This window comes from Geotrypetes seraphini, chromosome 1 (genome assembly GCF_902459505.1).
Source record: "Geotrypetes seraphini chromosome 1, aGeoSer1.1, whole genome shotgun sequence".
NCBI classification, from domain to species: domain Eukaryota; kingdom Metazoa; phylum Chordata; class Amphibia; order Gymnophiona; family Dermophiidae; genus Geotrypetes; species Geotrypetes seraphini.
This window is the reverse complement of record NC_047084.1, coordinates 466,806,488-466,828,389: the sequence shown is the minus strand read 5'-3', so window position 1 is coordinate 466,828,389 and position 21,902 is coordinate 466,806,488. Positions and strand designations below refer to the sequence as shown.

The 21,902-nt window shown below is 43.9% G+C and overlaps 1 protein-coding gene across 1 annotated transcript in view; it reads left to right on the top strand.

The window, feature by feature from the left end:
- The window catches only part of SYN1 (synapsin I), a 299,454-nt gene that overhangs the window by 224,152 nt on the left and 53,400 nt on the right, over window positions 1–21,902 (top strand). The window contains 1 exon segment of the mRNA XM_033924145.1: window positions 8,938–9,080. Coding sequence (XP_033780036.1) covers window positions 8,938–9,080 — 143 coding nt within the window.

Below are 21,902 nucleotides of genomic sequence, written 5' to 3'. Positions count from 1 at the left end.
GGCCCCAAATGAATATAAGACACTGTCTTATTTTCAGGGAAACACAGTAGCAATTACTCTTCTGAGCAAGCACTAGGCACAGTTCCTCCCCCTTTACCGGCAATTCTCTGCACAAATAGCACACATCTAATTTGCATTGGGCGATGGTGCGCCCGCATCTGGAGAACTGCGTTCAATACTGGTCGCCGTACCTTAAGAAGGATATGGCGATACTCAAGACGGTCCAGAGAAGAACAACAAGGATGATAAAAAGCATGGAAAATCTTTCATATGCTGAAAGGCTAGAGAAGCTGGGGCTCTTTTCCCTGGAAAAGCGGAGACTTAGAGGGAACATAATAGAAACTTATAAGATCATGAAGGGTATGGAGAAGATAGAGAGGGACAGATTCTTCAGAGTAGCGGGGGCAACAAAAACAAGAGGGCATTCGCAAAAATTGAAAGGAGACAGATTCAAAACAAATGCTAGGAAGTTCTTCTTCACTCAGAGGGTGGTGGACACCTGGAATGCGCTACCAGAGGAGGTGGTAGGGCAGAGTACGATTTTGGGCTTCAAAATAGGATTAGATGGTTTCCTGAAGGAAAAGGGGATTGAAGGGTATAGTTAGAATGTTACCATGCAGGATATTAAATGATTAGGGAATGGAATGTTTTAGGTATAAGATCACTTACAGGTCATGGACCTGGGGGGGCCGCCGCGTGAGTGGACTGCTGGGCACGATGGACCCATGGTCTGATTCGGCTTTGGCCATGCTTATGTTCTTATGTTCTATTATGCTGTGAATTGCCAGTAAAAGAAAAATCGCTCCACTACATCAACCTGCTGGATTGTACCGGTGAGTTTTGAGAATCCGGCACTGAGATTGTGAGCCTGCGGGGCAGACAGGGAAAATACTTAAAGAGTACCTGAATACTATTCATTGTATTGTAAGCCGCTTTGGGTAAATCTTTTCATGAAATAGATGGTTAATAAATGTAAACAAATAATGTAGCCAAAACTATTTACATTAGACAACTAAACATGTTTTTACCATATACAGAGTTGGAAATTGTCATACAGGCAATTTACACAGTAACATTTTTTTTTTCTAGTTGACAAGCAGGATTGAATCAGGCACACAAGTGGATGACATCATCTAATGATGCCAGGATTAATGGTTGTCCTAGAATTCAGAACTAAATGTAAAGTCCTGAGCTTGTGCTGCCCTTACTAACCCCCAGTAAGCTCAAACCTAAATTGACCAGTGACAAGTAGGGACTGAGGTACTGGGAGACCCAAATTGACCAGTGACCAACAGGTCCGTGAGGACCAAAGTACCGGAAGACCCGAATTGACTGGTGACCAGCGAGTCCACAGGGACCAAGGTACCAGGAGAACCGAGTGACCAGTGGTGACCAGAAGAGACTTGAGTGACTGGAACTGACCAGTGGTGGCTAGAAGAGACTTTGGTGGCCAGAAGAGACCAAAGTGACCAGTGGTGACCAGAAGAAACCTGAATGACCAAAATTAATAGTAGTGACCGGAAGAAACCCTAGTGACTGAAAGAGACGCAAGTGACTGGTGGTAACCGGAAGAGAACCGAGTGACCAGTAGTAACCAGTGGTAACAGGAAGAGACCCAAGTGACCACCGCTGACTGGAAGAGACCCAAGTGACCAGTGCTGACTGGAAGAGACATGTGCGACCGGCGCTGACCAGAAGAGACCCAAGTGACCGGTGCTGACCGGAAGAGACCCGAGTGACTGATAATGACTGGAAGAGACCAGAAAGAGAAAAGGAGAGAGACCAGAGACACCTGAATGACTAGTTGGTAATCGCTGCCAACAGCAATGAAGTGGCTGCTCGACAGTGGATTCAGATGTTCGTATGTTGCACACCCACAACATCTATCCCCATTAAAAGTAATTAAAAAAAAAAAAGGTTGTGCTGGGACCTCTCTTCCCCCATGACAGCCCCCTTCCCCCCCCCCCCCCCCCAACGAACTTAAAAAAAAAATCAGCAAGAGGGATGCCCACTCCCTCTTGCCGAAGGTTCAGCCCCCCCCCTACCCCCCCACCCCCACCCCCCTCCCGGAAGATCGGCAGGAGGGATGCCCTTGAATACTGCTTGCAATTCTAGTACAGATACACTGAAAAACTTCTGACCTACAAAGCAGTAGCAGTCTGGAAAGACATCTCCAACCACTGTGCCCACACAGCCTCCTACAAAGCTTTCAGGCATAAGCTAAAAACACATCTATTTAAGGCATGGCTAGCCCAATGCGGAGGATAACCCAACAAACTGTGACCAATGACTTCCTTTCTCCCACATGTTAACCCTATACCTCCTCTTCTATCGCTTTGTTACACTCCCTCTTTCTAATGTAATTTCCTTTACAATGTAAATCCCAGTAGTTTGTACTGCTCCTCTTATTGTAAACCACTTAGAACTTGTGGCTTTAGCAGTCTATAAATAAAGAATTATTATTATTCTGGTCACCACATCTCAAAAAGGATATAGGAGAATTAGAAAAGGTTCACAGAAGGATGACTAAAATATGAGAAAAAGCTAAAGAGGTTAGGGCTACAAAATCCTGAGTGATGTAGAACAGATAAAAGTGAATCGATTTTTTTTATTCTTTCAAAAAGTACAAGGACTAGGGGACACTCAGGGCCGCAATGGGAGTAACTGTTGACTAGAAGAATTTTCATTTGTTTACAAAGTCAGTGCCAGCCCTGCCTCATGGATTTTGGTATAGGATGCTACTTAACAAGCAATATTTTATAAGGTTTATGGATGTGTAAGTAATATAGCAAATGCACTTGTGCTAGAAGCTGTAGCTCCAGAGTGACATGAGTGAAGATGGGATTGGCATGTGGGATCTCTTCATGGAGGTAGTTAGGGGTGGGCCATTAGTGTGGGCAGACTAGATGGGCCGTGGCCCTTTTCTGCCGTCATGTTCTATGTTTCTATGTTTCCTTTATCCAATCCACTAACACCCTAAGATTGTGCATGCACATTAGTGTACTTAGCCAATGTGTGTGCACAACTTAATTGGCCTAATTAGTGTGGATAATTGGCAAGTAACACTTCATAATTGACAGTAATTGGGACTAATTAAAAGTTACACACATAGCTTGGAAAGCATGATTCTATAAAAAGTATGCACCAGTAGTGTGCGAATTTGAAAAGGGGTGGATTGTGGGCAGACCATGGGCATTCCTAATATTATGCACATTGTTACCAAATATGCCCAATGCACAGCTTAGGTACAGGCATTTAGGCCTGGCTTTAGCTAGCCTAAATGGGTGCTCCTAAGTTAGGCGACACACATAGAGGGGCATAATCGAAAGGAACATCTAAATCTGTTTTCATCTAAGTCGCAAGTCGTCCAAAGTAAAAAACAGCTTAGGACACATTTTTTAAAAATACGTCCACATTTTTTTTCGTTTTGAAAATCGTCTAAGTATTCGTCCTGTCGATCTGATCATCCAAGTCGCTAAATCGTCCATCTTTATATCACATTTTCATCCAACTTTTCGTCCAAGTCAAAAACGCCTAGAACAAGCCCTGTTGGACGTGGGAGGGGTCTGCAAAGTGATTGACTGAACACCCAGACATGGCACCTAAATAGTGAGGTACCTTACAGGGCACTGCTGTGAACTTCACAAAAAGGGTGCCATGTCTTCTCCTCACAACAGCTCCCTTATAAGTCATGGTGAACCCCCCCAAACCACCACCAGAATCCCCTAGACCCACTTATCTATCACCCCAATAGCCCTTATGGCTGCAGGAGCCACTTATATGCCAGTAGAAAAGGGTTTTGGGGGTGTATAGGAGAGTGCACATGTTTAAGTATCAATGCAGTGATTACAGGGGCTTATGGGCATGGGTCCTCCTCTCCATGAGTCCCTAACCCACCCCCAAGAGGACTAAAGATGCCTCTGTGCAGCACGACTAGGCTTTCTTATGCCAGGCTGCCAGGTGATGATGTTCTGGAGGCACAATTTTCAAGTTGTGATTAATATTTTTATGGGGGGGTCGGTGATCACTGGGGTAGTGTGTGTGGGGTCTGTATTATGTGTTTGCAGTGCTTATCTGGTCACTTTAGGTGGGTTTTTGTGACTTAGACCATGTTTTAAATGATCTAAGTTTCAAAGTCCAAGTTCCGTCGATCCTGTGCTGTATAACTTTCGGTTATACATGCAGTACGACTAAGTCTAAGCCTGCCCACGTCCCGCTCAAATCCCGCCCTCGACACTCCTCTTGAAACGCCCCGTTTAACTATGGTCGTTCAGCAGCATTATGAAGGCCTAGGCTGTTTAGAAATACATCCAAAACCCGTTTTTATTATCAGCACTTGGATGTATTTTGTCAATGTTCTTCCAAGTGCCGACGTAGGCCAGTTTGTGTACGTTTTCCTCTTTCGATTATGAGCCCCATAGCTACTAAACGCCATTGTAGTCAGCGCCAATTTTTTAGAATCAGGTCCTAAGTATCTCATAATACATGCTACATTATATCTATGCAGATCAGGAAGTGTACATACATATTTTATAAAGTAAGTGCTGTACAACCTCCCCCCTCCCAAACTCCTATGTGTACTTTTGTGTATAAAATTTGGCACTGGGGATCACATGATGTGCTGGGCCGCGGCAGATATCTTTTGCCTCAGCTTACGACTTCCCGGCACCATCTTCGCTTAAAATGCTAATATCTGCCTAGCCTGCACTTTTCATCTGCAATTTTGTGGGTGAATAGTCTATGGACAGATTTGTGTTAAAATCTCTGGATTCCATGAGCTTTAAGACCCAGAAAAAAGACTGAGACCGTGGGAAGACCACCAAGGTTAAGATGGCGGACTCAGCCTGATCATCTGCTCCAGCTTTCTAAGGTCCACCTGGAAACCCTGATGTCGGCGGTGGTCTCTGCTCTTGACCCTTGCTAGGCACAACTATCTGGTCAAATTTCAAAACTCGAGGACTTGCTTTCTGACACGACGCGCAGAACCGGCACACTAGAACAGCGGGTGTCTATTGTAGAAGATTCTTCTACCACACTGACAACTGAACTTGAGAACCTGCGAGAACAGGTATGCAGACAAGCTGAAAAACTTGATGAACTCAAAAATAGATCTCGCCATAGAAATTTACAGTTTCTGGGTATTCCAGAAACGGTACAGGATGCTAGTTTGCTCACCTGCTTAGAGGCTTGGTTTGTGGAGGCGTTTACCTTTTCTCCATCGGTGGGACCAGTACAGCTGAAAGAGCTCATCGTCTGGGCCGCAGGGCCTTGGACTCCACCAAACCACGTGTGATTATTGTGAAGCTCCATAACTATATCCACAAAGTAGAAATTCTGTGCCTCTATGGAGTGAAACGGGACTCTCTACACCAGGGGTGCCCAATAGGTCGATTGCGATTGACCGGTAGATCGCCAAGGCAAAGTGAGTCAATCGCGGAGCCCATCCCGGGCTCCGTGATAGGCGATCTACCGGGTTGACTTGGCGATCTACCGGGTCGATCAGCCTTCCTCTCCGAAACGTCAATTCTGCCGTCGGAGAGGAAGTTCAGGCCAGCCAATCGCTGCCTGGCTGGGCCGGAACTTCCTCTCCGACGGCAGAATTGACGTTGGGGAGAGGAATGCTGGTCAGCCCGACGCAGGCAGAGCTTGGGGCAGCGGCGGCTTTGGGGCCTGTTCCCAGATGGCGGCTTCGGCTTGGGGGCCTGTTCCCCGATGGCGGCGGCAGTGGCTTGGGGGAGGGCATGAAGAAAGAAAGAAAGAAAGGGGGCATGAAGAGAGAAAAAAAGAAAGGGAGGCAGGGAGAGAGGAAGAAAAAGTTGTGGGAGGGAATGAGGTCTGGAGGTGAGGAAGCATTCAGGCTGAAAGCAGGGAAGAAAGATTGGATGCACAGTCAGAAGAAGAAAGTGCAACCAGAGACTCATGAAATCACCAGACAACAAAGGTAGGAAAAATGATTTTATTTTAAATTTAGTGATCAAAATGTGTCTGAATTTATATCTGCTGTCTATATTTTGCACTATGGCCCCCTTTTACTAAACCGCAATAGCGGTTTTTAGCGCAGGGAGCCTATGAGCATCGAGAGCAGCGTTGGGCATTCAGCGCAGCTCCCTGCGCTAAAAACTGCTATTGTGGTTTAGTAAAAAGGGAGGGGGGTATATTTGTTTATTTTTGTATGGTTGTTACTGAGGTGACAGTGCATAGAGTCATCTGCCTTGACCTCTTTGAATAAACCCCGGAATAGGAATGATAATTAACATTTTCTCCGAGTATGGTGTGCTTTGTGTTTTTTAAAAAATTTTATTGTTGGTAGATCATTTTGACTTGGTCATTTTAAAAGTAGCTCGCAAGCCCAAAAAGTGTGGGCACCCCTGCTCTACACCATGAGGATTGTCCGGTGAGTATCTTCCAGGATTTTTCCACAGCCTTAACGGCACAGCACCGGAAATTTGCACCTCTCTGCAGCCGCCTCCAAGAGAAACAAATGCTCTATATGCTCATCTATCCGGCAATTTTGAGAGTTTACCATCAGGGAAGCTGGCAACAGTTCACTACACTGGCCTTGGCACAGGATTTCCTAAATACCCTTGACTGTGAGGGATCTCCCACCTGATCCTCTCTGTACTTTGCATATGTTCTACGTGTCCTTTATGAATATATGCTATACGCATATGTTATCTGGAGATTCCCTCTCGCTGTTTTCGCAACATGACAGTAATGGTTGGTTTGTTGTACGGTTTATCATGATGGAGCCAGGGAGTCGCACACATTTTTGTACCCCCCCCCCCGTGTAAATGCCTTTCTTTGGGGAGTTTCATGTGTGCTTTTGTAATGTGTGTACTGGGGGAGGTGGTGGGTGGTGGGTGGGTTGAGTGGGGGTTGTATGGTGAGTGGGTTTTCAGTGGGTCTTTGATCTCAGAGTGTTCTTTCTCTTTATTGTTATGCTTTCTCTGTTATGGCTGATTTTCCCTGACGATCTAGGTGATGCAGGCTGGGAGAGGCTTGTCTCCCGGACTGCCCTTGCTGTATTTTATCTCTTCTTACTAACTATTCCTGTTGCCTTTACAAGTGGGTTCGCCCTTTAAGCTGATCTCCTGGAATGTCAGGGGTATTACCTCGCCAATTAAGCGTACTAAAATATTGGCCGCCCTTAATCGATGTAAAGTAGATATAGCGTGCCCCCAGGAGACCAGATTAGCAGATATGGAGCATCTTAAGCTGTGCCGCTCTTGGGTGGGTGGGGTCTATTTCTCCTCACCCTCTGGATAATAGCCTTGTTGCTAATCAATAGAGGTATGAATGTATAAGGACCAAGCATGCTGTAAATACTGTCCAATGATGAAAAATGAAGAAAGGAGCTTGGTATTTGTAATATTCATGTAGTGAATGGTTCATATTGGTGGCATACCTTTCACAGAGTGAAATGCATGGCTTCTCTCAGCATCATTATCAAGTGAGGCTAAAATAGCATATTGTCTAATGAATATTTTATAGCCTTGATGGACTCTTCCTGGAATTGAAAGTTCTTGTCAGGAAATGGCCCTCCTTATATGTCTAGACTAAACCATTTCATAAGCAAAACCCACTACTTGGCATCTTGTTTAATGCATGTCTCTGTCACAGAAGTGAAGTCTCCGCCTTTAAGATGGTGGCTGTGGATACCCACTGAAATTATTACTTTTGGAAGGTAACAAGCATGGTAGCCTCCCACTTTTTATAGTGGGAAGTCTGTGTCTTTGTTATTTAATTATCCTATATTTCAGACTGCTGGGTTAGCTGCATTAGGGTTGTTTTCTTCTGTATGACTGTTTAACATTGATCACATAAAAATTCCTTTTGCTTCTGGAACTGTGGCTTCCAGTTAAAAAGAGTTTAAGCTAACTCCTCGGTAAGTAAGGTGTGATGAGAGGTGCAGTGGTCACCTATCTGATTGAGCATTCCTATAAATTTTTCAACAAATTTTCCTCTCCTTCCTTTTTTGTTTATTTATTGATTGATTGATTTTGGTACCCATAGGCAGAAGTTGCCTGAAGGATATATAATGGTGACTGATAATATGCCGATTAAGACTTGGAACACTGTTCTGAGAGGGGAAAATCTAGTAAAATCAAATAAAATAGAACTGGAAAAGAGTAATGTGAGACTGGAAGATTAGTCTTGAACGTAAATGGGTATAATATGAAGTTCAATTATACATTTGGCTCAGAATAGGAAAAATGCTGAGTGCCAGTATCTGATTTGATGTTCAATGGTACCTCATGGGGAGAAGGGGGTACAATCTTGGATGTCTTCTGAAAACTCCAGGTGGCTTCTTAGAATAATAATAGGGATTTTCAGGTGGAGATTAAGGTTACCTAGTTTTAAATTTTAGAAGAAAATTGGCCTATAATAAATAAACAAAAAAGGAAGGAGAGGAAAATTTGTTGAAAAAGGCCTTGCTTGGAGAGCTGGAGAAGAGGGCAGATTAGAGCTTCATTCCATGTCAGAATGCAGAGCTCAGGGATTTGAGTGGTAACCTCTCTATAGATTCCAGGTGGGAACTATTCTCAGTTCATTTAAGGCTGCTTTTGAGCCCCTTGAGTTAGCTAACAATGGCTGTTATGGCAGGTGTGACCATGTATGTGATGCAGGGATAGATGCAATGTATTTAATCCATGAAACCAATAATCTACACATTCAAACCTCACACTCTTATCCCATTTATCTATATGCTCTCTTCCTGTGTTTTCACTCTCACATCTTTCTGTTTCTCTCTTTCCCTGCTTTTTTTCCTCCTTCCCCCCCTTTTTTTTTTTCTGTTTACTTATTCATTTTTGTCTTGCTCTTTCTTGGACTTCATCTCTGCTTCTTGCCCTCTCTTTATACTCCACTCTTTCTCCTTAATCTTTCATCCTTCATTTTCCTTTTCTCTCTTTCTCTCTAACTCCTATGGGAGAACAGGTGAAAGTGGAAAACCAGTATGACTTCCAGGACATTGCCAGTGTGGTGGCACTCACCAAGACTTATGCAACCTCTGAACCATTCATCGATGCTAAGTATGACATCCGTATTCAGAAGATTGGCAGTAACTACAAGGCCTATATGTAAGTCCTTGTGATTTGGTTTGTTATTCCTGCCAGCAACTACCAGATAGCACAGTCAGACATCACTGGTTGGAAGTGGGATCAAGTACTGAGACTTGTGAATAAATATGAGGAGATTATAGACTCTTATCCAGGCTCTGTTGTTGACTCTTATGACTTTATTAGCCATTTATCTCCCTGTGGCTCAGCTTTAATCGTTGGCTCTGTCACTAACTGTATATGTGATCTTAGATGAGTCAGTTTAGTGACAATTTTCAAAAGTCTGTCTTGTTGCAAAGGGCACGTGTACTAATGTAAATTACATATGCCAAAAGTATTTATGTATATGGCATCTGTTATTTGTGTATGTGGCTGAACAATATCTTGCTCAACTTATTTAAAACTCCACAATGTACTGAGCAAAATATTTCAGCAAATCATTGTAATCTCTTATACTATGATTGATGAACCGAAGAGAAGACTCATATTCCTAGCAAAGACACATGATTGAAATCAGTGCCTGGTTGTCTGAGGTCCATCACTCATAGTATAAGATATTACAGTGATTTACTGAAATATTTTGCTCAGTACATTGTAGAGCAATATTAAAATATGACATGTATAGTTGAAAATTACCTGGGTGCATGTTAGTTTGCTCCTCTAATATAAAAATGCCCTTAGGAATGCTTATTTTTATTCTTTCCAACCCAACTGAAGTTTAAAGAATTATCCAAAAGGTCTTTAGAATGTTTGTCCATTTATATGTCTTCTGTTTGGGGGCAAAATAGCTCTTCAAAACTTTTACAGTATGTGATGAAACTTTGCATAGGGAATAATGCTGAGAAGACATAGCGAGTTTAAAAATTGACCAGCGTTCCAGAGAAATATGCCATACCCAAAAATGGCCCAAGTTCTGCAGCATAGGAAATTAAGTACACTGTGAAACATAACAGTGAGGGAATTCTTCTTTTCAAACCACCCCTTTCCTATTCTTCCCACCCCAAAACTACCTCCCTTGCAGTTGCTCTATGAAAAATATGTCCAAAATTTCTTTTCTTTCGAAAATCGTCTAATTATATGTCTTACCGATCTGATCGTCCAAGCCACTAAATTGTCCATCTTTATACCACATTTCCATCTAAATTTTCGTCCAAGTCAAAAACGCCTAGAACAAGCCATGTTGGACTTGGGAGAGGTCTGCAAAGTGATAGACTGAACACCCAGACATGCCACCTAAATAGTGGGGTACCTTATAGGGCACTGTTGTGAACCTCACAAACAGGGTGCCATGTCTTCTCCTCACTACAGCTCCCTTATAGGTCATGATGAGCCCCCCAAACCACCTCCAGAATCCCCTAGATGCACTTATCTACCACCCCAATAGCCCTCATGGCTGCAGGAGCCACTTATATACCAGTAAAAAAGGGTTTTTGGGGCGTATAGGGGAGTGCACAGTAAAAAAGGGTTTTTGGGGCGTATAGGGGAGTGCACATGTTTAAGTATCAATGCAGTGATTACAGGGGCTTATGGGCATGGGTCCTCCTCTGCATGAGTCCCTAAACTACCCCCAAGACGGCTTAAGCCGCCTTTGTGCTGGACGACTAGGCTTTCCTATGCCAGGCGGCCAGGTGATGATGGTCTGGATTTTAAAGGTGTGATTAATATTTTTATGGGGGAGGGGGGGTCGGTGATCACTGGGGTAGTGTGTGGGGGTCTGTGTTATGTGTTTTCAGTGCTTATCTGGTGAGTTTAGGTGGGTTTTTGTGACTTAGACCATGTTAAACAAGTCCGTCGATCGTGGGCTGTATAACTTTCAGTTATACATTCTGTAAAACTAAGTCTAAGTCAGCCCACGTCCCGCCGAACTCCCACCCTTGATACTCCTCCCGAAATGCCCCGTTTATCTTTGGTTGTTCAACGGCACTATGTAGGCCTTGGTCGTTTAGAAATACGTCCAAAACCCATTTTTATTATCGGCACTTGGACGTATTTGGGAAATGTTCAGCCAAGTGCGGACTTAGGCCTGTTTTTGGACGTTTTTCTCTTTCGATTATGAGCCCCTTAGTCTGGTACCATTCCTCTTCATAAAAAAATTTTTAAACAAGTACACTCAGATGATTGAAAAACAAGAGTTATACAAAGCATGTACTGAGATATGTATATGCACAAACAAGGGGTTATATGATTCCATCAGCAGAAGGAATGTAAACAAAACAATTGTATAACTCATAACCTATAAACCATAAACACTACAACTAAGCAGCATAAATCAAAGGGAATATCAGGGAAGGAGAAAGGCAAAGAATAAGGTGGATAGAAGGGTCAGGAAGGAGAGACATGAAGAAAAAGGTGCAATGAGTTCCATCTGATTTTGAAGCGAGAGAATCTGTTGGTGGATTTAGCTAGATAGGCTTCAGTACGGTAAGTAAGACAAACTGAGTTCCACCAGTGAGAGTGGGAGACCAAAGTAAGATTTTTCCAAGAGCCAAGGAGAATCTTGAGAGCTAAAGAGAGTAATATATCTAACAAATAGGCATCATCTTCAGGAAGTGGAGGTTCAAATGCCGAGGATTTCAAAAGCAGCATTTGGTAAGTGAGAGCTATATTAAGATGAAAAATAGAACGTATAGTGTCCCAAGTCTCATTCCAGAAGGAGCGTATCGCTGAGCAAGTGAATAGGAGGTGTTTCAGAGATCCCTCTTCCTTGTGACATGTCCAGCAATTCTTTGAATAAGAGGGATTTATGTGATGTGATTTGATGGGAGTCCATGGGGCTCTATGCAGGAGGAAAAACATGCTTTGGAGAAATGCCGCCGATCTGGAGGTGTGAAAAGTAGAGTGGAAGATGTGGGACCACGTTTCCTCAGTGATGGTAATTCCCAGTTCACGTTCCCACGTTTTCAAGAGGGGGGGTGGTTGGATTAGAAAGATAAGACTTGAGGAGTTTGTAAGAAGTGCGAGGCAGTGTGTCCTAGATTTAGGAGTTGGTTGGAGAGAGTGTATAGGGTAGGAATAGAATTGGAGACAGAAGTGTGAAAACCTGACCGTCTAATAGAAGAGCGTAGTTGCAACCAGTGATAGAATTGAGCGCTCGGAATAGAAAAAGACGTCATTAACTCATCAAAAGTGAGCCATGAACCATCAGGGTGGCAAATGGATCCTATAGACCAGATGTTCTTAGTGAACCAGGTAGGCCATGCAATGGGTTTTTTATCTATCAGAAATTGACGATTATTCCAAATAGGGCAGTAGGTAGAGCTACACCAAGGGACATCTAGTTAATGATCAAGCTCCATAAGAAGTTTATAGGTGGTTAAAATAATGGGATTGTGAGGGAGAGTCCTAAGTAAAGAGGTACCTAAGAGTCTCAGCAATGGGTAAGGGCGCATAAGCGCCATTTCTAGGGAGAGCCAATTAGGAATATCAGAGGAGTCTGAGGAGGAGAGCCACAACGCACCCTGTCTCAAAAGGAAAGCCTTATGATAACAGCGAAGATCAGGGAAGTTAACCCCTCCGGATTGTTTAGAAGTTTTCAATTTTGAGAGGGAGATGCGATGTGGTTTATTGTTCCAGAGAAAGCGTAGCACAAGGCTCTCCAGTTGTTTGTAGAGAGAGAGAGGAAACATGAGGGGGTACATGGTGAAAATGTAAGTGATTTTTGGTACTATCATCATTTTCAATGTGTCCAGTCTCCCCCACCAAGAGAGATGTAATGGAGACCAGGAGGATAGAGCATCTTTAACTTGAGAAAGGAGTCTACCTGAAATAGCTTGAGTAGAGGAGGAGATATCTTTATGAAATGGGAGGTCTAGATACTTTATACCAGAAGAGACCCAAGTGAATGGGCAGGATGTAATGGAAAAGGGAGCACATGAATCATTAAGAGACATTATCTCTGACTTGTCCCAGTTGATTTTGTATCCAGACATGGTAGAAAAGAAAGAGATAAGTTGAACCAAGGAGGGTAGGGAAGAGTGCGGGTCAGTTAAATACAAAAGAACGTCGTCAGCATAGGCCGAGACTTTAAATTCCACATGGGCGATCGTGATACCTTTAATAAGTGAAGATTGACGGTTGGCTGCAAGGAGGGGTTCTAAAGCAAGGTTAAATAATAAAGGGGACATGGGGTAGCCCTGTCTGGTCCCACGGTGTAGTTGAAAAGGAGTCGAGGTGTCATCATTAACAATCAGCTTAGCCATGGGGCGATGGTATAGCAGAGAAATCATATGGATGAACGGGGGAGGAAGGCCAAAATGAGATAATACACAAAAAAGGTATTTCCATTCCACTCTGTCAAAGGCCTTCTCCGCATCTAGGGAGACTATTACCGAAGATTGAGCATCGGACAGAGTGGAATGGAGAACATGACATAAAAGTCTGGTATTGTCAGCACCATATCTGTCCTTCATAAAGCCCACCTGGTCCCTGTGGATCAGGGTGGGTATAACTTTTTCTAAGCGTAACACTAAAAGTTTTGCAAATATTTTATAGTCCAAGTTTAGAAGCGATATTGGACGGTAGTTCTTCACCAGTTGAGGATCGCGGTTTGGTTTTGGTATAACAATGATGTTTGCTTCTAAAAATCGGTGTAAGCTGTCAGGAGAGTCAATAAGACATTGGAAGTAGGTAAGCAGGTGTGGGGTCAGACATGGGGAAAAAGACTTGTAGAATTCAGGAGTAAGTCCATCAGGACCTGGTGCCTTAGCTGAAGGTAGTAGAGAGATGGCTTTGGTAATTTCTTCTGGAGAGAGAGGTAGACTCAGGGATTGCTGTTAAGTGGTAGTGAGGGAAGGTAGGTCGAGAGATTGGAGAAAATCCTTGATACAAAGTTCAGTGGAAGAAGATTCAGAGAAATATAAATTTTCATAGAAGACTCGGAAGTCTTCCAAGATGTCCTTGGTGGCAGTATGAAGGTGGCCTGATACATTCTTGATGTGAGTAATACGTTGTTTGGTACGTCTTCCCTTTAAATAAGTAGCTAGAAGATGACCAGACTTGTTAGAAGATGTATAATACGTTACAGAGCGCCTGAATATTGATGCAGAGGCAAATGAGCTAAATATTTCGTTATACTGAAATTTCAGTTGTTGTAGTTTCTTATAAGTGGATGGGTCAAAGCGATGGTATAGCTGGGTCTCATAGCTATGAATGTCAGTTTCAAGTTGAAGTAGAGTCGATTTTCTTTGTTTGAGACGGGCAGCTGCAAAGCTGATCGATTCACCTCTGAACCAGGCTTTATAGGATTCCCATACAGTAGAAAAATCAGGAACTGAAGGGATGTTATTAAGAAAAAAGGTTTGAGACTCGTGTTTGATATGGGATAGAAAAAAGTCGTCTTGTAAAAGGAAATTATTCAGTTTCCATTGTCTTGATTTGATTATATGAGTCCAGTTTAAAGTACATGAAACAGCAGCGTGATCTGAGATGGTGATGTCATGGATTTTCGCAGAGTTGGTTATACTGACAATGTCTTTAGAGCCCATAATATAGTCAATCCGGGAAAATGATTGATGGGGTGCAGAGTAGAACGTGAAATCCTTGGAAGTGGGGTGAAGTATTCTCCATATGTCCGACCAACCGTAAGTTGACATTAGTTGGGTGACCACAGACCTGACTCTAAGTTTGGAGGGGCAGCATAAAGAGGATCTGTCTATGAAGGGGTCTAAGGGAAAGTTGAAATCCCCAGCAACTATGGTGTTCATGGTCAGGGAAGAGTTGCAGATGGTGTGAAAAGAGTGGAAAAAGGAAGGATCATCAGCATTCGGAGCTTTATAGGCTGACCATCAATAAGTCCATCCAAGAGAGACCATCGACCTACAGAGTCGAATTTGTGAGAAGAAAGTTGAAAGTTAAGGGATTTACTAATCAGAGTTATAACACCATTTTTCTTCCCTGAGGCTGGAGCGGCGAAGCAGTGTTGAATCCAGCCACCAGTTAATTTTCGAGCTTCTTCCAAATCAAGATGAGATTCTTGAATCAGACAAATATCCGCTCCAAGGTGCTTGAAATAGTGGAGTATTTTCTTCCTTTTGATAGGACTAGAGATACCCTTAACGTTAAGGGATACAATGGTTATATGAACCATGAGTAAACACTGGAGAGTAAATCAAGGAACTCAGCAAGTGTAAGTGCAGGTGTCGAGGCATATCCAGATGAGGGGGAAAAATGATCAATGCACTCCAGGGAAGGAATATAAAAAAGGAAAAGTCCAACAGAAAAGTAAACGGTTGATTATGCTGCATTTAATCAGGAACAGGAAACAAACGAAGATCCAAAAATGGGATCGCATGCTGTCAAGAAGCACTCAGAGAGTTCACTCCCAGCCCAAGTGAGCATATATGAACTGGGCCTCAATAAGAGTAGGTCAAACAGGTGTAGAAAAATCAGGTCATGTCGCTGACGTTGTCATCAAGGAATTTCTGAAGTTCCAGTGGATCATCAAAAGTTTTTGTAGTATTGCGATAGGTTAATCTCAGTCTGGCGGGGTAAAACAACCCATACTGCGCTCCAATGCTCTTGAGACGTGGCCACATGGAAAGAAAGGTTTTGCGCTTTTGAGCTGAAGTTTTAGATAGGTCAGGAACGAATAAGATCCTTTTGCCTTCCACAGCTAGTGTCTGGATGGTTTTTGCAGTCTGAAGTATCTGAAGCGTCTGTTGGTAGCGAAGTATTTTTAGAACTATAGGTCTAGGCGGTCTGGTGGGAGATGGAGGGTCAGAGGGCACGCGGTGGGCGCGTTCTATTTCCAGCGGGGAGGGGGGGTAAATTGAATTTTCAAGATGTTAGGAATAAAAGTATGTAGAAAGTCTAGGATATTTTTACCTTCTGTATGTTCTGGAAGGCCTATCAGACGCACGTTGTTCCGGCGCATACGATTGGAGATGTCTTCCAGATCGTTTTGCAGCAGGGTGATTTTTCGGAGATCTCTCTGTATTTCCAAGTGCTGGGAATCGTGGGCTGCCAGCCGTTCCTCAGTAAGGTCAATTCTGGCATTATGATGTTTTAATTGGCCCATGATGTTACCAATTTCGTTCTTGATGTCAGCAGTGGCAGCCAGGTTCTCCTGCATGAGGCCGCGGAGGATTTGTAAGTCAGCTGTTATAGAAGCGCCATGCTCTGCTGAGTCGGACGAGCAGGCCTTAATCGGGGACGGCGGCTCGTGCTTCGATCGTTTGGACGCGTTGTGCGCAGCGGGTGTACCTGCAGAAGCGGCGGTTTCAGCTTTAGCCGACTTAGTAGACATTCCGGTTGTTAGGGAGAGGGACACCGACCTGAAAAAAGTGTAATTGAGGCAGTTGTGAGTATTTGATGCGGCGGGCTATAGCGGAGCAAAATCGCTAAGCAGCCATCTTGAAAACAGGCACGTGATACCCCCCGTTTTGGATTTTTTTTAAGCTCTTGTCAGATTTTAGAGAAGGGCAATAGGTAAAGGCGAGGGAGTCTATAGAGGCTCCTCAGCTTCCTGTTTCAACATTCTTTTTTATTTTTAGATCTCCTTCAAGAAAGGGAGAAGTTTCAAGTTTTCAAGTTTTATTAGGATTTTATATACCGCCTATCAAGGTTATCTAAGCGGTTTTTACAATCAGGTACTCAAGCATTTTTTCCTCTCTGTCCCGGTGGGCTCACAATCTATCTAACGTACCTGGGGCTATGGAAGATTAAGTGACTTGCCCAGGGTCACAAGGAGCAGCAGAAATACTTGCATAATTATGCAGAAGTATGTAATGAAGGCAAAGCTGGATTAGTAAAGAAGGATGGGTGACACATGGTGAGAGGGGCTGTGTATCGGGTAAGACTCATTTGCTGCTTGAACATTCTGGTGCAATAAGGCATAATCCACTGTCAGGGGATTTGGACTAAGATGTTCCTGGAAAGTTGCTTTGGGTGTTAAGCAATTGTATGGCTGGCTGACCTTCTATTACCACTTAATTTATATTCACTAAGAGTTCCTTTTACTATGGTACATTAATTGATTTAGTGTACATATTAATGAATTAATGTGTGTTAAGTGCCATGCAGAAAATAGATATACAATTGGCTGTATGGCATTTAGCATACGCTAATCGTTAGCATGCACCAAATCCATTAGCACACTAATTAAATTATTGATTTATTGCAATTTGTTTTGTTGGTATATACAGTGTTGTATCAGATTTCTTTCCTACTTGAACTATCTAAAGCAGTGTCCCTCAAACTTTGTGCCACGGCACAGTGATATGCGCCGAGATTCTGGGTGTGCCACAATAGATTCCAGAATTTTACTTTATTTTTAAAAGATCCCTTCATAAATATACACTAGAATAGATGACATGTACACTGCATATGCAAGAGTCTGTCAATGTTATGAGCGTCTGTGTGCGTAAGGATACAACTGCCCAGACAAGCATCGTTCTTTGATATGATTGGTCCTTGAAAAGTAATTGGCTCTTTCCTGTCTACTTTTTCTGCCGCTTTTTGTCTTGGTGGGTCTGTTGTTCTCCCATAGGCCTCTTTCTTGTCCCCGGAGTCTGCTGCTTCTTTATCCTTTCCTGTCTTGTGTGTGTCTTATTGTGTGTTTTCTTCTTGTGTGTGCTATTGTGTGTTTGCTCTCCTTACGTGCGTGCTCGCTTCTTCCTTACCTGGTGTTCTGGAGTCCTTGGCTGTCTTTGCTCGGCTCTTCTCAAGACCCTTCTCAAAGGCGCTCTCACTAAGGCGAGCGCCTTTGCCGCTCGCCTTCGCCGTGCACTGAACGGCCACGCGCCGTTGGCTCCCCCGCTCTTAAGGGGGAGTCCGGGCGCTGACTCGGCTGGTGATGCGGGTGGGCGGAGCTAACTCTCACCGCTGCCCACTCCTCACCGCTGCTGCTGACCTCTTCCTCTCCTGGCTATCTCTCCTCTCCCTGCTCCAAAACCGCTGCCAAAGCCGCTGCCGCCTCCTGCCACGCGGCTGCTTGGTTGTTTCTTCGCGCCGCGGCTCCCTTCTCTTAAGGGGGAGTCCGGGCAGTGACTCGGCTGGTGACGGGGTGGGCGGAGCTAACTCGCCGCTGCCCGCTCCTCACCGCTGCCACTGACCTCTTCCTCTCCCGGCTACCTCTCCTCTCCCTGCTCCAAAACCGCTGCTAAAGCCGCTGCTGACTCCTTCTGCCACTTGGCTGCTCCATCAGAGCATTGAGCTACTTCTCATAGATCTTCTGCGAGGCATCGTCACTTCCCATCTCGATGATGTTCTACCTCCAGGCATCAATCTTCTAGCTCGTCACATTGGCATTCTCCGTTGAGGCATCGATCCACTGCTTCAAAGCATCAACGCTCTTCTTCAACACAGCGTTCATCGCCAAGGTATCATCATTCCTCATCGCTTTGATCTCATGCTTCAAAGCGAAAAAGGGATACTCATCAATCCTCATCAACATCTTCATCAGATCTTCATCTTCATCAGACGTCGCAAACCTTCCCATAGACATCGTTCTCTCGACACACAGCTTCTCCAAGTCTTCTCTATGATTCAGATTTGTGATCTGACTCCAAGTGTGAACTTACTTTATCTGGGACTGAGTCTTATGGCACACCTTCAGAACAGTCACCACAGAAAACGCCTCCCAGAAGAAGAGCTCCTTTAGAAAGACTTACTTTTACTAGGTATATTAAGCAGTTGGGAAACACCCTACCTGTCAAATTGGAAGCTGATACTGGACCAAGTGCTGAGTACCTGGACGCCTTGGACTATGATAAGCCTCCCAAAGAGTTCCACAAGTTACCGTTAGATGTCATTCTTAGAGACGCTTCTCAAAAATTGGGTAACGTCTTTAACTCTCATGGTAGCTCCAAGAAAACTGGATTCCATTTACCGAATCATTTCTTGTCCAGGGTTTGATGAACCACAGCTACAGCATTAGTCATTACTTGTTGAATCAACCCTTAAAATATCTTCCAGTACAAGAGTTTATGCTTCATCACCACCAGAGCATGAAGGCTGTAATATGGACAGATTTGGATGTCGTCTTTATCAAAATTCTATGCTGGCAAGGGGGATACTTAATTACAATTTCTGCATGTCCTATTATCTAAAACAATTTGTAAGGAAAATGCCATAACTTTGAAAAGTATATTCCTTCAGACCACCTTACAGAATATCAGAAAACTATTCACACTCTTTCACAGACTTAGAAAATATATAGCAAGGTCAGCTTATGACACTTTTGAGATGTCATCCAGAGCATCTGCTATGTTGGTGGCTATGAGATGTTTAGATTGGCTAAGAGTCTCTGATATGGGCATCAATCTCCAAGATAGATTAGCCAATATTCCATGCTTAGGAGAAGAACATTTTGGTGATTCCATCGAGGCGGCCACGCAAAAATTAACACAACATGAAAAGAATTGGAATTCTCTAGTCAGAACAAAGACTAAGCCTCAAACTTCACAGCAGTCTGCTAAGCCTTCCTATTCATATCAGAGGCGATATACTTCTAAACTTCTGTTTCTAGGCCACCACCGCAAAAGAAGCAAAAACAACAGCGTCTCAAGCAGCAGCTTCTCAGGAACCTGCTCAGTCATTTTGACATGCTTATGGAGAGCATAGCGGCTATTCCCCTATCTCAGCCTCTTCCTCAACCAATCAGAGGTCGTCTACAATTCTACCATCAACATTGGACTCTGATAACAACCGACCTGTGGGTTCTCAAAGCCATCAAGGAGAGTTACTCTTCATTTTGTTACTATACCTCTAAATCAGAGGTCTCAAAGTCCCTCCTTGAGGGCCACAATCCAGTCGGGTTTTCAGGATTTTCCCAATGAATATGCATGAGATCTATGTGCCTAACATTTCTTCATCCCCTTCCATCTCCAGATTCAACTTCTCTCCCTTTCTCTTCCCAACGGTTCTCCCTTCAAGTAACTTTTTCTCTCTTTCTCCACACTACCCCAGGTCCAACCTCTCTCCTTTCATCTCGCTCTCTTCATAGCCCTTTGTGCCTTTCCCTCTGGCGCTGGACCAATTTTGCTGCCGGGCCAGGGAATCTGCTGGCCTCGTAAATTCGGGAGTGTTGTGCATGGCTTCGCCTCCTGCTTTTTGCCTGCCATGGTCCATCTCCAAAGACACGCCAATTCCTGTTTCTACACAGGTGGACCACAGAGGGCAGGAGGGGGAGCCATGAATAGCACTGCCGAGACGCTGCAGAGGACGGAGGACTTTCCGGCGTGGCATCATCAGTATTGTACCGGCCCGGAGGGGAGGACACGCTGGGCTCAGAAGAGGAAGATCAGGAACATTGCCGTGGACCACATAAAAAAGCCCCGCAGGCCTTGTGTTTGACACATGTGCCTTAAACTGTAAATGAGCCTTGTCTTATTGCTTACAAAGGACTAAGCCACATAGAACCTCTCTTCAACTGTTCATCTCCTTTGAGCCTAACAGGTAGGGCCGGCCTGTAATCAAGAGAACTATTTCCACATGGCTAGTGGCCTGCATTTCCTTCTGCTATGCTCAGGCTGGGCTGCAGCTCAGGGGTCGTGTAAGAGCACATTAGCTATGGCAGCTTCAGTTGCATTCTTACGTTCCACTCCCATACATGAAATATGCAAAGCAGCTACTTGGTCCTCAGTTCACATGTTCACATCTCACTACTATTCCAGAAGGGATTGTCACTCTGGCCAAGCAGTATTACAAAATGTATTCTCATAATGATCAACTCTCCCTCCATCCCATTGCAGTAAGCTAGGGAGTCCCACACATGAGAATATGCTGCCTGCTTGTCCTAGGATAAAGCACAGTTACTTACAGTAACAGGTGTTATCCGGGGATAGCAGGCAAATATTCTCACATCCCGCCCACCTGCCCTGGTTGGTTTCATAGATTGCTTACGGAACTGAAGTGCCATGAGTGGGCGTCGGGCGGGAAGGCACTTGCGCATGTACAGTGTGGGCAGTCATGAAGTTTCTCAAAACTTAATGTCACAGTACACTTTTTAAACTATCCATACCGGGCTCTGTGGATGACACCCACATGTGAGAATGTCTGCCTGCTGTCCCTGGATAACATCTGTTAAGGTAAGTAACTCTGCTATCTGTATCACCCACCATGTCAGCGTTGTCCTTCACCTGCTTTTTGCCTCAGACATTGCTGAGGTCTGGCACTGGAGTTCTTCTCCTGTCAGTGGGATAACCATGTAAGAAGAAATTCCTGAGAAAAGTAATGGGTTTGTTGAGCCTCAGGGCTCCTTATACAGTATGTGCTAGTTGCACACGTTAGGTTGGTTCCTTGATACAGATAAATTGCAAGTTCATGTTAATAACTGCTTTTTTTTCATAAGTTACAGAAAAGTATTATATTTCCTGGTAAGTTCCTCATGCCCTTCCTTCTCTTTTCTTCTGTTTCAGTAGAGATTGATTGCTTTGATATAAACTGAAGAGGGCACTATATTCCACTAGTGAAGGAGGAGGAGATGCTGAAAGATGTGATTAACACCCTTCTGCAACAGTTCACAACTATAGATGGATAACACCTAAGGTACAGACTCCTGCGTATGATTAACAGAAAGAAGATTATCCAGGTAAGAATCTAATCTTTCATTTTCTGATGACCGCAGTACAGTGATCCACACAGCCTATTCACCTTTACTTCCTTTTGGTTGGGATAGAGGAAGAGGAACAGCAGTAGCACATTCAGCAGTGTGCAGGAAGTCTCTTGCACATACACAGAAGCTTTCTTGGAAAAATAATATTTATAGTCCACAGCTCTGCACTTGATGCAAGTCAGGTGACTCATTTGTATGAATTGCTGTTCTACTGTCAACCGAGAATATCAATTATGTTCTATGTAGCACTAACAAGTTGTGTGATTTATATTGTGCTGACAAAATACAAA